This window comes from Panthera tigris, chromosome B4 (assembly GCF_018350195.1).
Source record: "Panthera tigris isolate Pti1 chromosome B4, P.tigris_Pti1_mat1.1, whole genome shotgun sequence".
Lineage (NCBI taxonomy): Eukaryota > Metazoa > Chordata > Mammalia > Carnivora > Felidae > Panthera > Panthera tigris.
The window spans coordinates 494,527-517,568 of record NC_056666.1 but is presented as its reverse complement, the minus strand read 5'-3'; the positions used below and the strand labels follow the sequence as shown (position 1 = coordinate 517,568).

The 23,042-nt window shown below is 44.7% G+C and overlaps 1 protein-coding gene and 1 long non-coding RNA gene across 2 annotated transcripts in view; one reads left to right on the top strand and one right to left on the bottom strand.

Moving 5' to 3' along the window:
- The window catches only part of DIP2C (disco interacting protein 2 homolog C), a 412,351-nt gene that overhangs the window by 209,200 nt on the left and 180,109 nt on the right, over window positions 1-23,042 (top strand). The window contains 1 exon segment of the mRNA XM_042990907.1: window positions 7,677-7,787. Within this exon segment, the coding sequence (XP_042846841.1) occupies window positions 7,677-7,787 (111 nt within the window).
- On the bottom strand, window positions 5,862-7,750 carry LOC122240189. Its single transcript, XR_006219550.1, has 3 exons — window positions 7,655-7,750; window positions 6,963-7,129; window positions 5,862-5,978 (listed from the first exon to the last, which is right to left on the bottom strand). It is a non-coding gene; the product is annotated as an uncharacterized LOC122240189 (long non-coding RNA).

Here is a 23,042-nt window from a genome sequence, read left to right as displayed (position 1 = left end):
TGTATGTTAGCTGGATTTTACTTTCCTTGGGACTGTCCGGGCATATTTCCCAGTGGTGAGTGGTTTATGTGGGTCTGGTCTACTCTGTGCCCAGCCTGCCTTTCCTTCAGTGGCTCAATTATGAGGATTTCCCGTGACTGCGTGGTTGTGGAAATCTGGGTGAATTCTGATAATGAGAACAGGGAGCTAGTCTGTCTGCTGCTTTCCTGCTCCCTGGGAATCGGCCGTGGGACCCGCTTGAATGGCCCCCTCGCAGGGGGGACCTCTCTCGGTTAGGTTAACTGTACCACATTTGCTCCTACCAGAGACGGCAGATGGCCATGCACAGAGTGTAGCCGGGTCTGGGTCAGGAGGGCCTTGCACACGGCAGTCCCAGCTGCTCTTCAGCTCCACGCACCTTCCTGCTGCTGGACTCTGTCTGACGGCCACCCGTTTCCAAGGCCGGCTTTCTGCATGTGCCGGTGCCCTCTGCCTGCATCTGCGCATCATTTGAAGCTCATGTCAGGTGTCACTTCTGCAAGGATCTCTGGGGTTAGAACAGGCCCCTGAACAGCATCCTACTTCTGAAATGATTACGAAGTTGTAGGTTAGTGGTGGTTGAATATGAGATGATTCCACCCCCACCAGGATGAACGAGTAACCATCTGCACGTTACAGGCCATTTGCTGGGGGGCAGGCCACCTATACAACCATGCAGGTAGCAGGCAGGGCCCTGCCCCGTGTCCTCCTGGCCACAGACCACATGTGGCAGCAAAGCAAATGTGTCCGGCAGGTGCTGGTGCTCAGTGGGTCTTGGGGAGCCCAGCTGAGGGCAGAGCTGGCGGCCAGTGTGGTGCTTAGCTCTGTGTGATGCCTCGAACATCCAGACAAATGGACCTGTTAGTGCCGTAGCCGTCTCCTATCTGTGAGCACAGCTCTATTTGATTTCCAGTTTGGGTACATTTAAGTGGTAAACGGTGACACGTAGTGCTCTCCTTGTTTCCATACCTTAGTGGTTAAAGAATAACACGATTTGGGGCCTCTGCACACTAGTTAGTTGAATTGTGTCTTATTATTATCGTGAATCCTGGATTTCAGCTCAACAACCCCGGTGTTGAGAGCTTCAACTGCAGACCCACCATCCTGACGACAGGCCTGTGTGGAGGCAGCTGTAGCTGAAACCCAGCTAATGAGGAGTCTGCTGGGTTTGCAGGTTTGTGAAGGAGTCTCCTGCAAGGGGCAGAGCTCCTAGCTTGTGAATTGTGCAATTTATAGTCTCACAGGAGATGAACTTTCTCATCCTGTGTTGAAGGATATAGACCGGAGTGTTTTGCCATTGTGTTCCAGAGTCAGAGGATCAAGTGTGCCAGTGCTGTGGTCTCCCTGAGACTGGGGGCGGCCGGTTGTGGTTCTTCACACGAACAACTGCTGTGCTTCTCTGGTGCCCGGTGCACGATTTGGCCCAGGCCGTCTTTCTGTAACAGGAGTTAGAGTCTCCCAAAGTGCATCCCTCGGCCCAGAAGCCATGTTTGCCTGTCCCAACCTGGGCTTCAGGGGCACAAGCCTGTCCCTGGGGACCTGCTCAGCCGAGTCATGCTGTGCCATTTGTTGATGATGGGTGGGGTATAAGCTGCAGGGTTAACTCCCAGAGGAAAAAAAGGGTATTTAAATCAGGTTGCCTGTCTGACTTAGCATGAATTCTTTCCAGATTGACTTGCAGTAGGAAATAAGTTTCTCTCAACTAGAGGTAAACTACCTGTGTCTTGGGGAAGCCATCCATGATCTTGATCTTGGGACACAATTTGTTGCTGTCATTTGCCTGAGAAGTACTCTTGTTTTCTCACACACAGTTGTTGGTTTGGTCAGATGGACTTCCCATTATGTTTAGTGGTGTTTTACCAGCCGGATTTTTCCTCCCCAGTTATCAGTGGTTACAGCAGCAAAGCCGCCCCTGGAGCTTGAGCAGAGCTGGTGGCAGGATCTCTGATCATTCACCCAGGCAGCTGGAGATGCGTCCCCTCTGGAACTGGCTCGTGTGGGTTTTTGCAAAGAGCATGTGAGGTGTCTGAGAAACGCACATATTTGAAGCCCTGCTCCTGACTTTGCACGCTCCATCCTTCCTGAGCTTCTCTTACCCGATGGGCAGAGGCCGAGAGTTTGGGTGCACTTAAAACTCCCTAAAGTTCCAGATCTTCTGCACTTTTCCACATTATGATATCTAATCAAATTAAAACACATCAACAAGAATATTGTAGCAAATTCATACTGATTTTTGGCAAGGACTTCTGTTTTGAGGGGTAGAAACAACAGTGGCAGAAACATAAGACTCGGGCTGATGGTTGGGGCAGATGTTAAGGTGACAGAATTTGTCTTTCTGTGCTGTGTTCTCATCTGAGTCAATACAAAGCAGATGCAGTAAATTTCTTACCTGTATGTGCAATGATTGTACTGGTTATTTTCTGGCAATGGCTTGATTGCACTTGTTTTAGAAGTAAGTGCTGTTTTTTGAGAGTATAATTAGATACTAGAAGAGTAGGGGACAACCCAGAAATTGTTCTTGTGCAGACTTGAAATCTGGAAAAGCCCTCAGCAATTTTACCAGGTTCCTGAAGCAGGATCTGTGTGTGTCAGAGCCCCGTGGATGTGGCGGGCTCTGCTAGGTGCTGGGATCCACAGGCACTGTCTGCCAGGGGATAGGGCCAGAGAGGTGTCCGTTCCAGCAAGGGTCCTGGAGGATGTCACAGGTGACCGTGTCCATGTCTGCACCCCAACATACATGTGAGCTGAGGTAGCAGCTGAGGGATTTGTCCAGTTGTGCATGTGGTAAGAGTCAGACCAGAGTCTGGATCGAGGTCTTCTGGTTTTGACTCCCATATACGTTTTTCTTCAAGTCCTCTTCTGTGTATCTTTCATGATTTCTTTTGAAAATATGTTGAAAACCAAGATTTATCAGTGTCTTCTTTCCCTTGCTGTCTGGAAAAGTCTTGATGTTTTCTGGAACATTTGCCATCCTGAATGACCCCGTGTTGTCTACACCACAGGTCTCCTGGCCCATGGCACATGGTGCGTCAGAGTGCTGGAGCCCCGATGGCCATATTTCCGGGTTACTGTAGGGATTGTTGTGGTTTCTGGTGTCTGGTTGCCTGTAGTGATGACGAATTCACTGGGTGTATTTGAGGGTCTGGAATTGGTGGGTTGTTGGAGTGACAGAACTGCGTTGTCAAGAATTTTCTTCAGTGAGTCCTTTGTTCATCATGTGTTGGAAGTGGCGTCGCTGAAGGTCAGGGGCCTGGAGGCCGGGTCCCTCTCTCCCATCCTGGCCGCCCCTCTCCTCCCCCCTTAGGCTACTGGGGTTCCTTCCTCTCATGAGTCGTACTTGGCGTCCCTTTGCAACTCTTGAGGAAAACCAGAATCTCATGGTCATGGCTGAACTGAAGCCTTGCAGGAGCCTTGTGAGGACCTGCACGTGCTGTGAAAACATCCCATGTTGGTTCAGGGACATCACTGAGCCCCTCCTGTGGGCCAGGGGCCATTCGGCCCAGGGAGGAGAGGAGCCCACAGACATCCTAGCTCCTGACCACAGCCTCCTGAGTAAGAAGATGAAGACACATTGTTGTCAGATGACCTCATGGCTCTCAGCGGCCTGGATTTAACTCCTGGGCAGCACTGTGTCCTGAGAAGATCACTGGTGGATGAGTAGTCTGGCAGTGAGATCATGAAGGCACTTCTTGGTGGCTTCAAGGTACCAGCTAGATTCAGCCATGTGACAAATGGCCATTGTATCAAGAGCACAGCACCAAGCAGCACACGGCCTCTGCCACGAGGACCCAGCCACCAGAGCGTTGTTGTGAGCCTGGAGTGCTGGCGGGGTGGATCTCGAGAGGGAGAGAGAGGGAGAGCGAGAGGGAGAGCGAGATCCCTGGTGTGGGGGGGGGGGGCACCCATCTCAAGGGAAGGGGCAGCTACCTGAGAACATTCACGTGCTACTTGAAAGTGTCGTGGCTGTGTACAGATGGGAAACTGAGGCCCAGGGTCACAGTGATGGGTATCCGAGAGGATGTTGTCTCTGGTGCTCTTTCCCTCAGTTCACGTGGGACCTGATGCTTAGTAAGTGCCCAGGAGATAGCTCCTCTCCATCCCTGTCATGTTTTCATTTCCCCCCCTGAGATTTGTGTGTTTCTGGAGGGTTACCCCGCCTCCCATGAGACGGCTCACCTTCCAGTGACGTCTCTCAGATCCGACTCACGCATCCTGTTGTAGGCACTCTGGTTGCTCTGTGCTTTTCCTGAGAGCTGGTTTCCAGTTGTGGTGTGAACATGGGCCCTCGGCTAGCTGTGTGCTGAGCTCTGTGTGTTTGAGTAATGATTCGTGTACTCACTTCATGGAATTCGACAGGAAGGACCCTCAGTTACTACCTCTGGGTCCTCCTGTGGTGACACGTTGGAAATTCTGATTTCAGCTGCAGATTTGACTGATGGCTTCTTCCCGTCAGAACATACCTTGACAGTACTTCAGATTTCATTCGCAGTGAGGTCAGATTAAAATTAATGGTGGGTGTGCACATGCTCCGCTAATATTTTAGTTTGTTTTAAATGCTCTGTTGCCAGTGACCTGTTGAAGCTGTTTTTCTTTTATCAAAATAACTCATTCCTTTTAAAACTTGTGCTGTAAGCTGTGAACTTCAGCCTGTGAAGCCTGTAAACGTGCACGGTGTTTGCATGCGAAATTGGTTGAAGACAGATGTGCACCTCTGTGGCAGGCGGGCACTGGTCTGTGTCCCGTGACTGCATCTCCCAGAAGTACGTGGTCACCTGGGGACCCGAGCGGGGTGAAAGTTAATTCCAGGAAGCGTGTTTGAATGCACTAGGTCTGTGGCATGGCTGGAGTTGAACGCCAGACTTGAATATGTGCATAAATCAGGCACTGTTCGACCTCAGCGGCTTGAATATGCACATTCAGCTCTGCTTCCTGGAACTGTACTGAGATGTCTGCAAACGGATGAAGTGTCATCCACAGGACGACAGAGCGGGGGAGTCCGTGACAGGGTTTTACGATCTCTGGGGTTGACGACTAGGCTGCCAAGTGTAGCAGGGGGGAGGATGTGACAAGTGACGGTGCTGGTTTCACGGGCACCATGAGAGGGGGAGGGGTAGGCTTAGCGCCTTGGAACCGGGTGGTCCACGTCTTCCCCACTCCCCCAGAGATGTTCGTTCTCTGGAGACATGGAACTGAGAACCTTTGGAGTCGGGGTGCCAGGCAGTGCCGAACTGGAGCCTGTGCCCTGGAGGGTGAGAACAGCTTCAGCCCCAAATGACAAATGCTTCTGTGTTGACTGACAGGTGTCTCACAAGACAGGGGACTGGGGAGGGCTCTTCTTTGGGTAAATGGAACAGCTCACATAAAAGATCTGCTGCAGGTAGATAGGGTGATAACCTCACCACAGAAGACACAGGCTTGCAACTCCTTTGGTGGCAGGAAAGAAAAAATTGTGAAAGTAGAGGAGAAAAGAAAAAAACAGATTTTTCGTAAAGAATATACCGTCAGAATGACATGTAACTTGAGAACAATACTTGAGAGGTAATGAATGCATATAACTTAAAATTTTTTTTTAAATTTTTTGAGAGAGAGAATGTGAGCGGGCCGGGGGGCGGGGGTGGTTGGGGAGGCAGAGAGAGAGGGAGACAAGGAATCTGAAGCAGGCTCCAGACTCTCAGCTGTCAGCACAGAGCCTGATGTGGGGCCTGAATTCAAGAACCACAAGATCATGACCTGAGCTGAAGTTGGAGGCTTAACCGACTGAGCCACCCAGGTGCTCCCACGTAACTTTTAAATAAATCTATTCATACACATTTTCAAGATTTCAAATTTATACATGATCTTGCTTAGTCTTCTAGGCGAAAGCAAGTTCTGGGAGGCAGGAGTGCTTCCCTGGTGGTTATGCAGCAGGTGTGGACCAGCCAGCTGGGGTTAGAACAGGAGGGGATCCACCAGGAGGGTCTCTAAGGAAAAAGAAAATCAAACTAAGACTGTTACCAGGTTATCAGTGATTGCCCACAGTGAGGAATGCATTGGAAAGATTTTTTCATTTCTGTTGGGATATTTTGAAGGATTTAACAAGTACATTGAAAACCAAGATGATGGAGCCCAAAGATAGATATTAACCCCAGAATAATAAAAGCACGTAAGATTAGAAGGGTATTTGCAACACACTACTGACTCATGATCCTAATAATGGTGTAGTGACGGCTACACTGGTGTGAAGAAGTCACGTATTGTCTAAAATGGGTAATTAAGAGGGATTGTTAAATCCATGCTTATAAATATGGATGTAAATGCCAAGTGACCAATTTTCATTATGACTTAATAGTACTCCTTGATGTCATAAATTCTGTGTATCTCTTTAATGAGAATCCAGAGTAGTTTTTTTAGAAAGATGATTTGTAGACTACAACTGGGTGAGGTTTGGTAGCTGTGAACTGTTGTGTCGTCAAGAAGCGTCAATGCGCCTGCTAGACGAGGAGCTCACAGAACCTCACCAGGCGACTGTGGGCCGGGTATCTTCCGCACAGTGCTTAACGCAGTTCACCGAGTACAGTTAGTCCGTAGCGAGGTTAACCTAACCTGTCATCTACCACAAACATGCCACCAGGAATTAAGGTGCAGAGGGGTGTGCAAGTCTTGATATCAGGGTTGTGAGTTCAAGCCTCACATTGGGTGTAGATCCTACTTCAAGAAAAAAGAATTGGGGTGCAGAAATCACCAGCACGAGAGAAGTATTAAATCCCTGATGGAAATAACTCTCGCGGAGCCATCGTGGAAAACCATAAATAGTTTCTGATAAAGCTGCTGTCTCTGGTTTACTTTCTCTGCCAGGTTTTGCCTGGTCCTTTTCTGAAGAAGCAACAATTACTGTTTGCTCAAGTGCTCAGAATGTCTTTACTTCCGAACTATAATGATGAAATATTTCCCGTCAACTTACTTACTTTTATCTAGACTGTGCTTCTTGCTGCTCTAGTTCCGAGGTCCAACAGGTATCATGGTTGCCAGATTTAGGTCAGCTTTTGACAGATACCTCTCAAGTCGTTTTTATCTGACCATTTTATCATTTTAGGTAATTCATCAAAGCCATATTGAAATAAAAAATTTTCAGCTATTTCACATCAAATGGAATAAGGTTTCAGAGTTAGAAATTTTGAATGAACAAAGATGAAAATTTATGCTCAATCCTGGTACCTGAATTGTGGTGTTAAGATACCCTATAAAATTTATTTCATAGGTAACTTAATGATAAACGTGATTTTAAATTTCCTTGAGAATTAATATAACCCTTCCTGTATGTGTATTACATAAAGAAAATCACAACTTGATTTGTTGGGCTCTAGTTTTCTTACCCATGTTCTAGAGACTTCAGTCTCTTCACATGACCTAATAGACATTTGTGCTGTAAGGGAGGCTGTGCTGGTGTCTGAAGGCTGTAGTGTCGGGGTATGAGCCTGCCCCTGCCCAGGACGCTTCTCCCTTTCCTGTCCGTTGTCCCCAACCCTCCCCACCCCGGCCATACCCTTGTGAGCTCTAGCTTGGCTGTAGGCATGCAGTGAGTCAGGGCTTTATTCTTCTGAATGATTTACTCTGCAGAGTGGATGAACTTTGGCTGCCAAGTAAAGCCTTATCTTACTTTGCTGTTTCCCTTAACCCAGGGGTGGATCAAGCTTTGCCTCCTGAGCGCCGGGCTCCAGTCACTCCTGCCTCTTCCACTCGCTATCACCGCCGAAGGTCCTCAGGGTCACGAGATGAGCGCTATCGGTCGGGTAAGGCACCGTGCGGCCGTGAGGTCACTGACCCCCTAGTCTGTGATGTGATGCTGAAATGGATGGGTGGGTGGGTGCATGTCTGCAGCAGCTGTGTGGTGACGAGGCAGACGTGCGGTGTGTTTGAATGTCCTTTGGTTGGTTGTGTGATCATAGCTGGTGACATTCTACCTCATAAACAAATATACCCTCAGGGGTACACATTAAAGCTCAGTAAACAGTGACTCTTTTCACATTCTTATAGATACTGTCTGCTATTTAGAAATCAGTGACAATTGAACAGTAATCTCCCGGGAGACAAATTTTGCAGTTTGGTTTTTATTATCTCGGTTCCTAGTATAATTTTTCATTTTAACCTCAGGATTTGTTTTTCAAAACAGTAGTTTTCAAAAAAGAAAATTCTTAAACTTTTCTATGTTCTCTGTTATTTCTTTTGTGTTTTATGGTGCTGTGTCTTAGTAATTCCGTTCTGTTGGAGCCATCACCTGGGTTTGGCTGGCGTGCATTTCTTTCATTAATTTAGCATCAGGAAACTTGCACAGTGATGAATTTTTTAATTATGTTTTGAGAGATTTTTTTCCTGACACCTACATTCCAGTTGCTTTTTCCTGCTTCCCTCACTACAGTTTTTAAGGAAAATTGTCAGGAAGTGTCATTGTTCAGGCCACATGTGGATTGCTAATGACAGCAGTCAAAAGATCATGTTTCTGCTTTACTTTCTATTCAGCAGAGCACTTTGACAGGCTCTGTCTCCTGTGGTTTTTGTAACCAACAGGTGACTTACTTATTGTGCCTTCATGTTGCAGACAAGGAATCCGAGGATACGGCACGAGGCAGCTCAGGCAGTTCACCCTAGGGCTGGGCTGGTCGACCACATAAGGCTCTCAGTTCTGTTTTCACGCCTCCTCCCAGTAGTGGGGGTGACAGGACGAACCCTCACCCCCCACCCTTTCCTGTACGGAGCTGTCTCCCTGACATCTTGGCTGTGCTCCTTCCCAGGAGGGAGGAAGAGGTAGGGCAGATCTTAGGGTATCACTGGTCATCATCTGCGGAAGAAGAGTGGGCTTGAAAGGCAGCCAATGCTGAGGGCTGCCCCTTTGCCACACACCCCAGGACGCCTGGATGTGGGGACAGTGTGGGGATGGAATGAAGCGGGAGCTGGTTCTCAACCCCACCTTCTGTTTTCCAGAGGTGTGTGAACAGCCAGCATGTGTCAGGAACCCATCCTCATTCTGGTGACCAGGCCTCTTTCAGATAGCCGGGAGGGTGGAGGCAGGCACACACGGGCTGTCAGCTTTCTATGAAATGCTTCAGCTACCTCACTGTCTTAATGCTACTACGTTAGTATTGTACGTGTGTATACAATACAAGTCATGCGTACAGTAAACACAAGTAGGTTCACATAAACATACACATAGTCACATATAGGGGAGACTCACAGGTATAGACACCCACGTAGACACAGTCACATATACAGTAGACACACAAGTACTGACACATATAGATGCATACAAAGTCACACGTATATACAGTGGACACAGGTACATACATAGACACACACTCATACACACACCAGTGTACATATAACCCCACAAAGTAAATATGTATGTAGATACACGTGTAAACACAGATGCATGTAGACACATAGGTACGCAGCACACATGTAGACCCACAAACGTAAACACATAGGTACACACATAGATACACACAGGTGCATATGTAGACCCATAGACACACATGTGTAGGCACATGTGTAGATCTGTACACAGACACACACATGTAGACGCATGTGGACACCGACACGCACAGACACATGCGGATGTGTAGACATGTACATGTAGACACACGTTTACTATCACCGGTATCTTCAGTTCTCACAGACTAGTTAAGTGTTCTTTTTTCCATCTTCTAGATGAGAAACTAGAAGTTCAGGGAGGTATGTGATTGTTAATGATAGCCCAATGAATAGCTCATCAAAACGGTACAAGTCTAGCTTTGTCTGGTCTGTTATCTGGCTTCTTACCACATAGAAGACTGCAACTTGTCTTGTTCTCCAGGCTCTAACTTTCTGTGTTAAATTTTTTTTTAATTGGAAATTAAGACATAGCACAGTCTATTTCCTGTGTTACCTCTGTTTCCTAATGAGGAGGGGTGGGGATGATAACCCTAAGTTTACCTGGCATTTGCTAAGGTATATTTTGCTAATCCTCCTGGCTATTGTAGGAGACAGGCAAGGTGCTGCTTGCCTCATTGTTTTTCTTTTCAAAGAGAAAAGAAAACCTCTGTCGTTGAGAGAGGTTGACAAAGTAGGAAACGGTGCTGCCTTGGCCTCAGGTGCATTTCCTTGAGCCTGTGTAGGGAGAGTGGAGTAGATGTGGGAGGGAAGCGTGGGTGGAGGGTGGTAGTGGAGGAAACTGCACCTGTCTCCATCCGGGCCACCTGGAGCCCTCCTTCGGAATCTCTGCTCACATCAGACAGCATCCCCATGAGGTGGTGTAACACCTGCTGTGCTTGGTGTCTGCCCTTTCCAGTTAGAACCCAGACTCGGGAATGAGCTCAGAGCTCAGCCTGCTTTGGGCAAAGGAGCTCACAGTCCAAGGGAAGAGCTGGACCAGTGACCTAGTGTTAGCTGGTGACACTCCTCTGCTCTGTATTCCTGTAGCTTCCGTCGGTCTGAGAGTAAGATTCGCATCTACTGTGTGTGTGGTCTGGGTTCCCGTTATTCCCTGGTCTTTCATATCATCCTCTTCCCACAGCTCTGCTGGTTTCTGGATGTTTCTTGAGCACCTGATTGCTATGGGGCCTTTCACTCCCTGCTCCTGCTGCCTAGAATGTCCTCTCATGTATATACATTGCTTGTTACCTTTCCATCAGATCTGTGCTCAAGGGTTACTGCTTTTGTGAGGCATTCCCTGACCACCCTGTTAAAATGGTAAGACGCGGTATCACCTTGTGTGTAGTCCCTACCCTTCCCCTCCTGATTTCATGTGTGTCCATTGAGTTACCAACCCCAGCACTATCAGCCATCTGTCTTCCTGCCTACCTGCCTGTCATCTGTCCATCTATCTGTCATTTTGCTACCTATGTTAGTAATCTGTATACCAATTTATCCACCTGTCTGTGTACCGTGGGAATGTAAGGCTCACAAAGACCGGGGTCTTTTTTGTTTGTTCATGTATGGCAAGCATTGAAAATGGTGCCTAGTTAATAGTACTGGAAGGAAGGAAGGTGAAGGAGCATAGCACATTTGGGGAAAAGCAAGAAGTTAGGTGGGATGGCCAGATTTTAAGATCTGTTGTGTACTGTGCCTGAGAACTTAGACATTATATTGAAGATGACAGGGTACTCCTTGAAGATTTTATGCAAAGGCACAAGAGGAGAGGATTTAGGGTTTGGGAAGGACTTTGGCAGCTTTATGGCCTGTGGATTGCATGTAGAGGAATTGGAAAAACTCTGAGATTGATGCACATTTAGGAGAGGCATCCATGCCAGTGAGATCTGACATCTGTTTAGAAGGTGACAGCAACAGGACCTTGAGGCTGGGTCAGCATGGGGGCACGTGAGGTGGGAATTCCTGGTGACTGGTGCCCTCCAGCTGTGTGGGTGATGGTCTCCAGTTCTGCTTTAGAGGATTAAGGTTTTTGTAAGTTAAAGATGGTGGGATTTGTCCTGCTGTTCACTTACTGTGTAAAGAATACTATGAAAATGTTATTCCTTATAGACTTCTAATTTTTTAAAATTCATACTACTGTCAATTTTGAATAAATAATAACTGCTTAATTTACATATAGGGGAAACCTATCCAGAAGCTCTTCGCATGTGCTTGTGAATCTCAGCGGGGTTTCATCAGGACTGTCATCTCCTATGACCCACACAGAGCACCTCTCCAGTGTCTCGTGGTGGCCACCCTGGAGGAGTGCTCGTGAGGGCTCGTGGGTCACGATTCAGCCCATTTGATGGTCTCGCTCATGACCTTATTCTCTGCTATTTCCTGTTGTTAAAATAGACTAGTCATGAGTTTTCTTAATTTAGACATTTCACTAATACACTGTAAGTTACTTTCTCTTACAGTATATATTCACATATCATTTTTTAAAATATGATGTGAAACTTGAAGAGCTTATTGTGGTCTATGGCCAGTGTACGGGTGTCAGGATTTTCTGGTTTGTTTTTTCCTGAGCCAGCTTGGAAGATTTAAGAGACTCAAAAGAAAAAGTTTTGTGGCCCTCAGGAGATTTTGTTTTCTAAAATTCTTAGACCACTCAGCTTGCAGCAGAGGTACTTTGGATGCTTTAGTGATCAAATGACGTCAACCAAGAAGTAATTCTATTAGCTCATTGATAATTGCCCTAATTAACACTCGATCCAGTCAACCACATAGCCTCAAATTTAATCTCTCTTGGCTATACTTTTCCATTTCATTTCCAAACCCATGGTCTTCCATTGTAATGAAGTCCTACTGGAATTCTTTATAGTAGTGTGTACCTCTCCTCTTTTTAAAATAACTTTATTTGGAAACTTAAATTTGATTTGGAAAGTGAATGAATGCATGAATGAACAAACAGGCATTTCCTGAGTACCTAGAAAATGTCAAACTCTGTATTAGGAACTCTGTTACTTTTACTGAATAAGTCTAGGTTGGAGCTTAAAGGGAGTTTAGCTGTTTTTTTACACCCTTTTCCCCCAACCAGGAGTCCTAGAAAAAACTTGAAGATTTGTGTTGTTTCTGTTCCTACCAGGACCAGCTAGGATACATTAAAATAAACATGGAGCATACAGTTTCCTACTATAGTATGTTTAAAATGACGGTTTTGTCTCTTGGTGAGCTGACACACAGCTTTAAAAAGCACATCCCAGTTCACATGTGTGCATGGACCAGAGAGGTTGCCTTCCAGGGGCCCGACACTCACTCCGGGTGGAACACCACAGAGCCCTGTCTCTCTCCTGCGCAGCAGACCGAGACAGGTCCAGGGACCCAGGGGGACCCCCACCCTCCAGGGACATCTGTGAGGTCAGACTGTTGCCAGAGTAACACTGTCACATGATCTGCTGTGTCCACACCCATCCCCTCCTGGTCGTACGTGGATTGTCCTGAGGCTGCTGGACACGTGCTGCGTTCTGACAGTTGGTGCAGATGGTGATTGCGAAATCTCACATTTTAAAAAGTTTTTCAGTTTACTTTCTAATACAGTAAACATCAAGACGTCAGTCCTATAAACAAAAGCTTTTAAAATGTTCTCGCCCCTTTTTAACAGTTTAAAAAACGTCCTTTGGGTCTAAGAGTTTGAGAACCACTGCTATGTGGTAAAAATGAAATCGCTCTTTCAAACTTGAGAGATGATATGAGCTACAAACTTCCACGCGCGAACCCCTTCCCGAGGCTGGCTGTGCGCTGCTGACGGTTTGCAGTCTGACTTACTCCAGTGTTCAGTTGCTGGTGTCCTGGCCCCCGTTCAACACGTGTGCAGACAGTTTCGCGTGCTGCGCTTTTGCTGTGCACTGTCGGTGAGCCAAGAATACAGAACACACTGTATTTGCTTCCACAGAGTGTGTTTACCCCGTAGTGAGTCCTTCCTTGACATTGCAGTTTAATTTCCTACATGGAGAAGGTCTTCCTTCTCTAGTCAGCTTGAATTCACTGATTTTAACATGCTTCCTGACTCTGAGATCCGATTCTGTCTGAAATAAGTTTTTTCATTATTTAGTATACATCAGAACATATTTTGCACAGCAGAGTAAGAGTAGAAGGCACTAAATCAGACCGCATACCTGGTTCAGTATTCCCCGTGAAAGACAGGCCCAGCTGTGTCCAGCTGCACCACACAGTGTGGTAGCCAGTACCCACATGGGACCTCTTACATTTAAGTTAATTAAAATTAAAATTCTGTTCTGCTTCGCCAGCCGTATTTAAGACCAGCGGCTGCTGCACTGGGCAGTGCAGGCGTAGAAAACTGCCACAGCAGAAGATGTCATCCCACGGAGCCACGCTAGAACCACGGCTGTGAGAGACTTGGAAGATGGAAGATGTGGTTGAAGACAGACCATAAAGGCCTATTTGTCCAAAACTGATGAAAACGAACTCATTTTTGATGTCTGGGCCTAGTCATTTTAACAGAAAATGACAGTCAGATTTGCATGTTGGAAATGTCCGTGTGTAGCAGGTAGTGTGGAATAGGTTGGTTGAATTGGGGTGGGTTCCTGTCTGAAAGCAGGGAGACGTTAAGAGGCTATTATATTTCAGGTGAAAGAATAGTCAAAATTTGTCGGGTACAGCGAAGTGTTACCTAGAAATTGATAGCCTAAAATATTTACGTTAGGTAATATGAAATCCTGGAAAGTGAAGAAATAAGGATTTAACTTAAGTTGGAAAAGGAAGATTGAGTAAGTCCCGGAGAAATGAGAAATAACAGAGTGAAATGGAGTAGAGGAGATAGTTTCGGCTTCCATGACAGCATGCACACTTCACATGGGTCTGTACAAGAAAGAAGCTTAGCAAATGGAAAACCAGCACCCCCTGTTTGGTCTGTCAGCAGAATGAAGTCACAGGGAAAACTAGGGGTGGGCCTTGGAAGCAGAGAGATGGGCAACCTGGAAAGAATGGAAGGGCAATGCCAGAAGTCAGAGACAACTGTAACAGAGATGATGAATGGGCTCATCAGTAGACCGCAAGTGGCGGGGTCAGAAATTCAGATCTACATAAAGGAGGAACGTTAGAGAAGGGTTACGTGAAGATGAAATAGAATCTGTTATTTTTACAAATCTTACAGATTAAGGTCTGTTCAGAGTAATAATAGGAACAATGTACTGGGTGCAAATGCATGAGTGACATGAATGGTAGTGATGTTATAGGGGGCAGGAGGGAGGAATTGAGAGTACTCTGTTATAAAACATCTGTACTACCCTTGAAGTCTTATAAAAGCGGACTTGGGTTATTTATAAATGCATACTGTGAATTTAAGGGTAACTACGTAATAAAGTAAAAAAAAAAAAAAAAAAAAAGAAGTATAATTGATGTGCCCAGAGAGGAGTAAAAGTCAGATCATAGACAACATTCAGTTAAAACTGGAAAGGGCCGAAAAAGAGCAGAAGACAAAGAATAAGTGCAATAAATAGGTAAGAGTAACAACCTGTTAAACAGTAACCCAAACATACAAATCACTTTAAATGTCATTGACCTGCCTGCTCCACGTACACCTTCAGAGTAGACAAACCCACTGTATGTGGTCCACGAGAAATGCCCTTTAAATATAAAGACCTAGGTTGAAAGTGAAGACATGGAGAAAGATACACCATGCTAACTGATATTTTTTTAATATTTGTTTATTTTTGAGAGTACGAGTGGGGGAGGGGCAGAGAGAGAGAGGGAGACAAGGAATCCAAAGCAGGCTCCAGGCTCTGAGCTGTCAGCCCAGAGCCCGACGCGGGGCTCAAACTCACGAGACGTGAGATCGTGACCTGAGCCGAAGTCGGACACCCAACCGACTGAGCAACCCAGGTGCTCCGCATGCTAACACTAATTTTTTAAAAAGCTGGAATAGCTACGTTTTCTTATGGAGCCGACTTAAGAGCAAGAAAAGTTATCAGGCATTACATGTGATAAAGAAGTTGATTCTCTAAGAAGACAAAGTTCTTAATGTATACCTGCCTTACTAAAATATCACGATACATGAGGCAGGAACCGTAAGTCTGCAGGCCTAAATAGACAAACCCACTACAGTGAAGACTTCAGCATCTGTGTATCCGGGTGGACAGACCCAACGGGCAGCAGCTCAGTGAGGACATGTTGAACTGAAGAGTTGAGTGGGATCAGCTGCATTTGATCGACGTTTGGAGTGTGTTCCGTGCAAGAACAGCAGAGTACGCATCCCCAAGCTCGCACGGAACAGTCACCAAAACAGACCACATTCTGGGCCGTACAACACACCTCAAGTGGAAGGGAACAGGAATGAAAATATTCTCTCAGACCACAGTGGACTTATCCTAAAAATTTCTGACCCATAACCGGAGAACTCCCACTTTCTTGGAGAGTAGACAGCACTTTTCTGAATAATACACAGATCAAAGAAGCCTAAGAAATTCGTGAAATAATTTGAACTAAAAAAGAGAAAATAAAGGTGATCAAAATTTGCGGGATGCAACAAAACTCATGATCTCACAGTCCGTGAGTTCGAGCCCCATGTCGGGCTCTGTGCCGACAGCTCGGAGCCTGGAGCCTGCTTCTGATTCTGTGACTCCCTCTCTCTCTGCCCCTCCCCCGCTCATGCTCTGTCTCTCTCTGTCTCAGAAATAAACATTAAAAAAAAAGAAAAATAGTAAAACTTAAGAGATAATGCAATTGAAAAAGCAAGAAAATCAAAGAAGACAAAAACTGGTTCTTTGAAAAGATCAATAAAAATAAACTAGGTTAACTAAAAAGAACTAGAGAAGATAAAAATTACTAATACCAGAAATGAAAAACTGATTATTCCTACTTATAGTAGGAATAAAGGACAATAAAGGATGATGAAGGAATATTATGAGCAACCCTATGTCCACAGATTTGATTATGTAGGTGAAATGGACCCATTCCTTGAAATACACAATCTGTCAACAGTCACACGAGAAGAAATGGACAATCTGAATAAGGCTGTGTCTATTTAAAAAATCAGTAATTAATTTCCAAAGCAAAGCACCAGGCTCAGATGGGTTACTAGTGAGTTCTACCAAACATCTAAGGAAGAGATTGTATCCATTTTTACATTCAGTTCCTGTAGATAAAAGTAGAGGGAATGCTTCCTTATTGTTCTGTGAGACCAGCATTTAACCTGATACCAAAAACTGTAACAAAAGCATTACAAGAAAGGGAAACTACAGGTTAGTATCTCTCCTGGAAAGGAAAACTGCAGGCTGTCTCCCATGAATATATAAATTTCTGCAACAAAATACCAAATAAAATGCAATAATGTATAAAAACTATATACCATTACCAAGTGGGATTTATTCCAGGTATGCAAGGCTGATTTACTGTTTGGAAATAAATTAATGTAATTCATCACATCAGCAAACTAAGGACAACAACCTATATGACTCTACCAATAGATACAGAAAAAGCATTTCACAAAATCTAACAACCGTTCATGATTAAAAACTCCCTGCAGACTAGGAACTCAGGGGAACCTCCTCAATTTGATAAAGAACATCTAAAAAAAAATTACAGTTAACATCATACTAAGTGATTTACCACCAAGTCAGGAGCAAGGCAAGGATGTCCCCTCTCGCTGTTCCTTTTCAATATTGTCCTGGAAGTCCTAGCTAATGCCAATAGGACAGTAAAAGGGAATCAAAAGTATATCCCAAGAATCAAGAATAAATCTGGAAGTAGTAAGTGATTATAACAAAGTTGCAGGATATAAGGTTAACATACAGAAACCAATCGCTTTCTTATATATCAGCAACAAATAATCGGAATTTGAAATTCAAAGGCAATGTCATTTACATCAGCCCCCCCAAAATAAAATACTTGGATGGAATTTAAAAATGTACGGGGCCTATATGAGGAAAATGATAGAAGTGATAAAAGAAATCCTAACTAAATAAACGGAGAGAGATTCCATGTACGTGGATAGGAAGATTCAGTATTATCAAGATGTCAGTTCTTCCCAATTTGATGCATAGATTCAGTACAGTTCTGGCCAAAATCCCAGCAAGTTGTTTTGTGAATATCAACAAGTCAGTTCTAAAGTTTACATGGAAAGGCAGAAGACCCTAAATAATAGTCAACAACAACAAAGAAGAACAAAGTTGAGGACTGATGTTAATTGACTTCAAGACTTACTATAAAATTAGTGATAGTACAGATAGAGGTATTGGTGTAATAATAGACATATAAATCAATGTATCATAATAGATAGCCCAGAACAGACGCACACAAATATGGTCAATATTTGACAAAGACACAAAGACAATTCAGTAGAGAAATGATAGTCTTTTCAACACATACCATTGGAAAATTAACTCAGAATGCATCACAGACCCAAATAAAACCGCCAACTATAAAATTGTTGGAATATAGGGGAAATATATATATATTATATATATATATATAATATATTAAAAATGTATATATAATATAAAATATAAAAATATAAACCTTGGGTTTGGTGGTGACTTTTTAAGTACAATGCCAAAAGCATAATCTGCGAGAGACAAAAAAATTTGATAAGTTAGGCTTCAATAAAATTAGAGATTTCTGCCTTGCAAAAGACAGAATGAAAAGGCAAACCATAGACTGGGAGAAAAATCTTTGCAAAACACATTTCTGATAAAAAAAAAAAACAAAAAACAAAAAACCCTGGTGTCTAGGATATACGAGAAACTTTTCAGACCCTGAGTAGGAAAACAACCCATTAAGAAGTGGGGGAAAAATCTGAACTGACACCTTACCAAAGAAGGCATACAGATGGCAAATACACAAAAGAAAAGATGCTGAGTGTCATTTATCATTAGAGAATTGCAAATTAATCATGAGATACCACTATTAGAATGACAAAAATCCAGGACCCTGACAACATCAAATGCAGGCAAGGATGTGAAGCCACAGGAACTCTCATTACTGCTGGGAATGTGGACTGGTACAGCCACTTAGGAATAACGTTTGCTAGTTTCTTACAAAACAGAACCTACCAGTACCATATGATCTAGCAATCATATTCCTTGGTATTTACCCAAATGTGTTGGAAATAAATCCATACAGAAATTTGCATATGAATGTTTATAGCAGCTTTATTCATTCATTGCCTAAACTTAAAAGCACCAAGATGTCCTTTAACAAATGAATGGATCAGGGTGCCTGGGTGGCTCAGTCGGTTAAGATTCCGACTTCGGTTCAGGTCATGATCTCACGGTTTGTGGGTTCGAGCCCTGTGTCAGGCTCTGTGCTAACGGCTTGGAGACTGGAGCCTGTTTTGGATTCTGTGTCTCCCTTTCTCTCTGCCCCCTACCCTGCTCATACTCTGTCTCTCTGCCTCTCAAAAATAAACAGTAAAAAAATAAAAATAAAAAATAAAAACAGTGCATGACTGGAGGGGCACCTGGGTGGCTCAGTCAGTTGAGCGTCCGACTTTGGCTCAGGTCATGATCTCACAGTCTGTGAGTTTGAGCCCCGCGTCGGGCTCTGTGCTGATGGCTCGGAGCCTGGAGCCTGCTTCAGATTCTGTGCCTACCTCTCTGCCCCTCCCCTGCTCATGCTCACTCTCTGTCTCAAGAATAAATAAAAACATTAAAAAAAAGTTAAAAATTAAAACCCAGATGAATGGATAAATATATTGTGGTAATCCATTAGCATAGAATAGTGCTAAAATGAAATTATCAAGCCTTGAAAAGACATGAAGAAACTGTAAATGCATGTTACAAAATATAAGAAGCCAATTTGAAAAGACTCTATGGTGCCAAATACATGACATTCTGGAAAAGACAGAACTGTGGAGTCAGCAAAAAGATCAGTTTCCAGGTGCTTGGGAAGGAAGGGATGAACAGGTAGAGCACAGAGGATTTTTAGGCAGTGAATCTATTCAATATGGCACTGTGACCGTGTATTCATGTCCTTCTGCATTCATCAAAACACAAAGAATGTACAGCACCAAGATTGAACCCTAACGTAAACTATGGACTTTAGTTAATAACGTACCAATATTGTCTCATTAGTTGTACTAAAGTAATACATCAGTGTAGGGGGGTAAGTGTGTGCAGAGGTGAGGGGGATAATTGGAACATGTTGTACTTCCAACTCCGTTTTTCCCTAAATCTAAAATTTCCCTAAAAATAAAAATCTGTTAAAAAAAAAATGAAAGGATAATAACATTTAGAGGATCAACAAAGATGAAAATATTTTGGAAAATACTAATAATGTTGGAGAATCTGCAGTCAGAAATACGAAACAAGACAAGTGAATGGTATAAGGAATTAAAAATGGGACGTGTTACTACAGATATATTGGAGAAAACAAGATAATCAGAATAGTGTAACTATAGGACAGTAAGTTTGAAACTTAAATGGACAAATTCCTAATATAAAATCTTATGAAGAAGTGGAAACCTTGAGTAGTCCTATGGCCATAACTAAAAGGAAAGAGTATCTAGAAACTTTTTCACAAAGAACACAGCAGGCTCAGAAGGCTTTGTATTTAAGTTATATCCCACTATCAAGCAATTAACCAGTCTGATTCTCTGTAGTTTTAGAGAGTGGAAAGAGGAGAGAAGGACCCTTCCCAGTTCATTCTAGGACAGAATAATGTGTCAGTAATGGATGCTGACCGTGATGGGAAAGGAAAATTGGACGATGTTATCTACATAAAAATTCCAAAGTAATATCCAGGCTGTTAGAAATAATGAGTGTTGAGCAAATGGATCAATATATCCTGAACAAACAAAAATCCTGTGTCTACGTACTTAAGTGTCAAAATGTGATTTAAAAAGTTGTATGTACAGGGACATCCGGGTGGCTCATTTGGTTAAGTGTCCGACTTCAGGTCATGATCTCATGGTTTGTGAGTTCGAGCCCCACATCAGGCTCTGTGCTGACAGCTCAGAGCCTGGAACCTGCTTCAGATTCTGTTGTCTCTCTCTCTTTCTCCCCTCCCCACTCTCTCCCCCCCCCCACTCATGCTCTGTCTCAAAAATGAATAAACATTAAACAATTTTTTTTAGTTGTACGTACAGTAGATTTTAAAATGTAAAAATTAATGGTGCCTGGGTGGCTCAGTCAGTTGAGTGTCCCACTCTTAATTTTGGCTCAGGTCATTCTCTCTCTCTCTCTCTCTCTCTCCCTCTCCACCTCCTCCTCCCCCTCCCCCCTACTCTGCCCATGTGCTCTCTCTAAAAAGAAAAAAAGTTAAATGGAGCTTTTAATTCTGTTGAATATTTCTGTTGTTTCCTGGTGATCTTGTTTCTTAGTTTTCTTAAAAATTTTTCCCAATAAGTAATACGAAGATTCCATAAACTAAAAAACAAAAAGCAACTTATAAAGAACCTAATGAAAATTGAAACAGAAGACGTGTAAGACTTTTATGGTGAAAATTATAAAATCGTATATAAAAGTGGTTGAAAGAAGCTAAATGAATGGGTGCCCTGCTATAAGGGCCCAGGAGTCGTGATCCTGTATAGGTGTCAGCTCTCCTATATTCAGTTCTAATAAAGATTCCCACAGGGTCCTCTACAGAGACAAACTGGCTGGAATTTATGTGTGAAAGCGGAGGGCCAGGGACAGGCAAGAGGTAATAAGGACAGATGAGCCATGGTGGATGTGCTGGATGGGTCTCCGCATTTTGCTGATAGAAGGAAGCCAGATACAAAGACTAATCGTGCACAGTTCCGTGTCTTGAAATTCTAGAAAATGCGGAACAGTGGCAACGCCTGGCACGCATCGGTGTTCGACCAGGGCCTCTAGCACACGGCAACACTTGGTGTTTTCTCCAAGTAGTCCTGGTCCTGACAGTCCACATTTATTCGAGCACTTGCTTCGTACCACACACGGCTTTAAGTGCTTTTTATGGGACTCATGGAATCTATCACACGATTCCAGAGTGTCACTGCCTCGTTTTGTATGAACAAGGTTATTGGCCTTTGTTTTTCTGCTAACTTTTGGTGTCTTTCCTGGGTAGTTTATAGCTGTTATAAAGTTTTATCTCCCATGCCATTCACTAAGGACAAAAGCATTAGTTCAAAGTGCTAAACATGGAGATGAGTTTATAATGAATAAAGAGAATTTATGTCTAGAGCAGAGCCTAGCACAGTGAAAGCATTTGGTACATGTTCGCTTACTGGCTGAATAGCGACATTGTTCTTTCTTCCTTGGAAACGGTTCTACAGACAAAAGTGCAAGCAGTGACCCAGGAGAGTTTCAATGAATAATTGTTGAATGGGCAGCTGTTGGACCAGAGCCCCCTTCCACGAGCCGTCCGTCCCCACCCCATGTGTTCTGGGACTTCCTATCTTCACGGAGCTGAAGCTCAGGGAGAGGAGGAGTGGACGTGCCCCGGGGATGACCCTTCCTGCTGCTCTGATGGACACCCTCGCTGGAAACGCACTCTGCCTACCGTCCCCATGTTCTTGCTTTCACTCTTCGTTTTCACTCAGTGTGCCGCACCTCTGCCTCTGGGTGCGCGTTCTACCCAAAGAACAAATAGGGCAGCCGTGAAAGAGATGCACTGGGACGGCTGCTGGCTGTGAGGACAGGGTAGCAGGACAGTGGTCAGAGTACAGGCAAGCTTGCCCCTCTTGGCTCTCGGCGCAGGTTTGGTATCTCCAGTGCTTGGCTGTCCTCGCTTGGGTTGACGTTAATCCTGAGCAGTAGCGGGTTGAGACATGAGGGCGTGGCACAGGTGTCACCCTTACTTCAGGCCACGCTCTGCCCTGAGGCTTTCGGGACCCTGACTCATTGGTTCTCCGAGCCACCCCTGTGTGTAGGTGCACATAGGGAAACTGAGGCATGGATGGGTAAATAACGTGCCCACACTCCTCTAGAGGAATCCAGGTAGTCAGGTTCTGGAACCATGGCCTTCACTGCCCCGTTTTTGTGAAACAGCATTGTTGCAGAGGCTTTCTCGTGGCTTAATTCGCTGTTGGTGTGAAGTTGGGCAGCCGTGCCCTCAGTGCCCACATGCGTGTTACTGACGGTAGGACGCTGAGGACTCCGTGACCAGTGGGAGCTCCAGGGGATGGGCAGTGGTTTTCAGCTTCAGGACGGAGAAGTGAGGGGGCCACATGTCAGTTTTTCTTAAGATTTAAACTCCCAGGTGTACATAGATATGCCCTCCCTCTGAGGGGTAAAGGTGTTCTGATCGCTTGTACTGTTATTTTCCAAATACCCCGTTGTTCGCCATATTGCAAGATAGGACTTTCTTCTAGGCAAACAAATGGGCTACTTACTGCAGGAAACCAAAGGGCAAGTGGAATTTTCTGTGTGAGATGTTCCTGTTCAAGGATCTCCCTGAAACTTTGGAAGAGGCTTTTCTCTTGTGAAGAGAAGGCCCTGTGACCTTCGAGAGCATTCTAGCAGCTGCAGGGAGAGCAGGGTACTGTCCGCAGGCCACGTGCAGGGTGGGCGCAGGGAGCCTGTATTCGTGCCTGTGTCTCTTCCTGCTGTCTGTCGCAGGGCCCTGTGACGTGGCTTGCAGAAACGCCAGTACTGTGACAGTGCTGCTTTGAGAATTCACGCTCTTGGTGTGCAGGGACGAGGTGGAAACCACCAGCGGTCAGCAAGCTATTACCGACTTGGAAT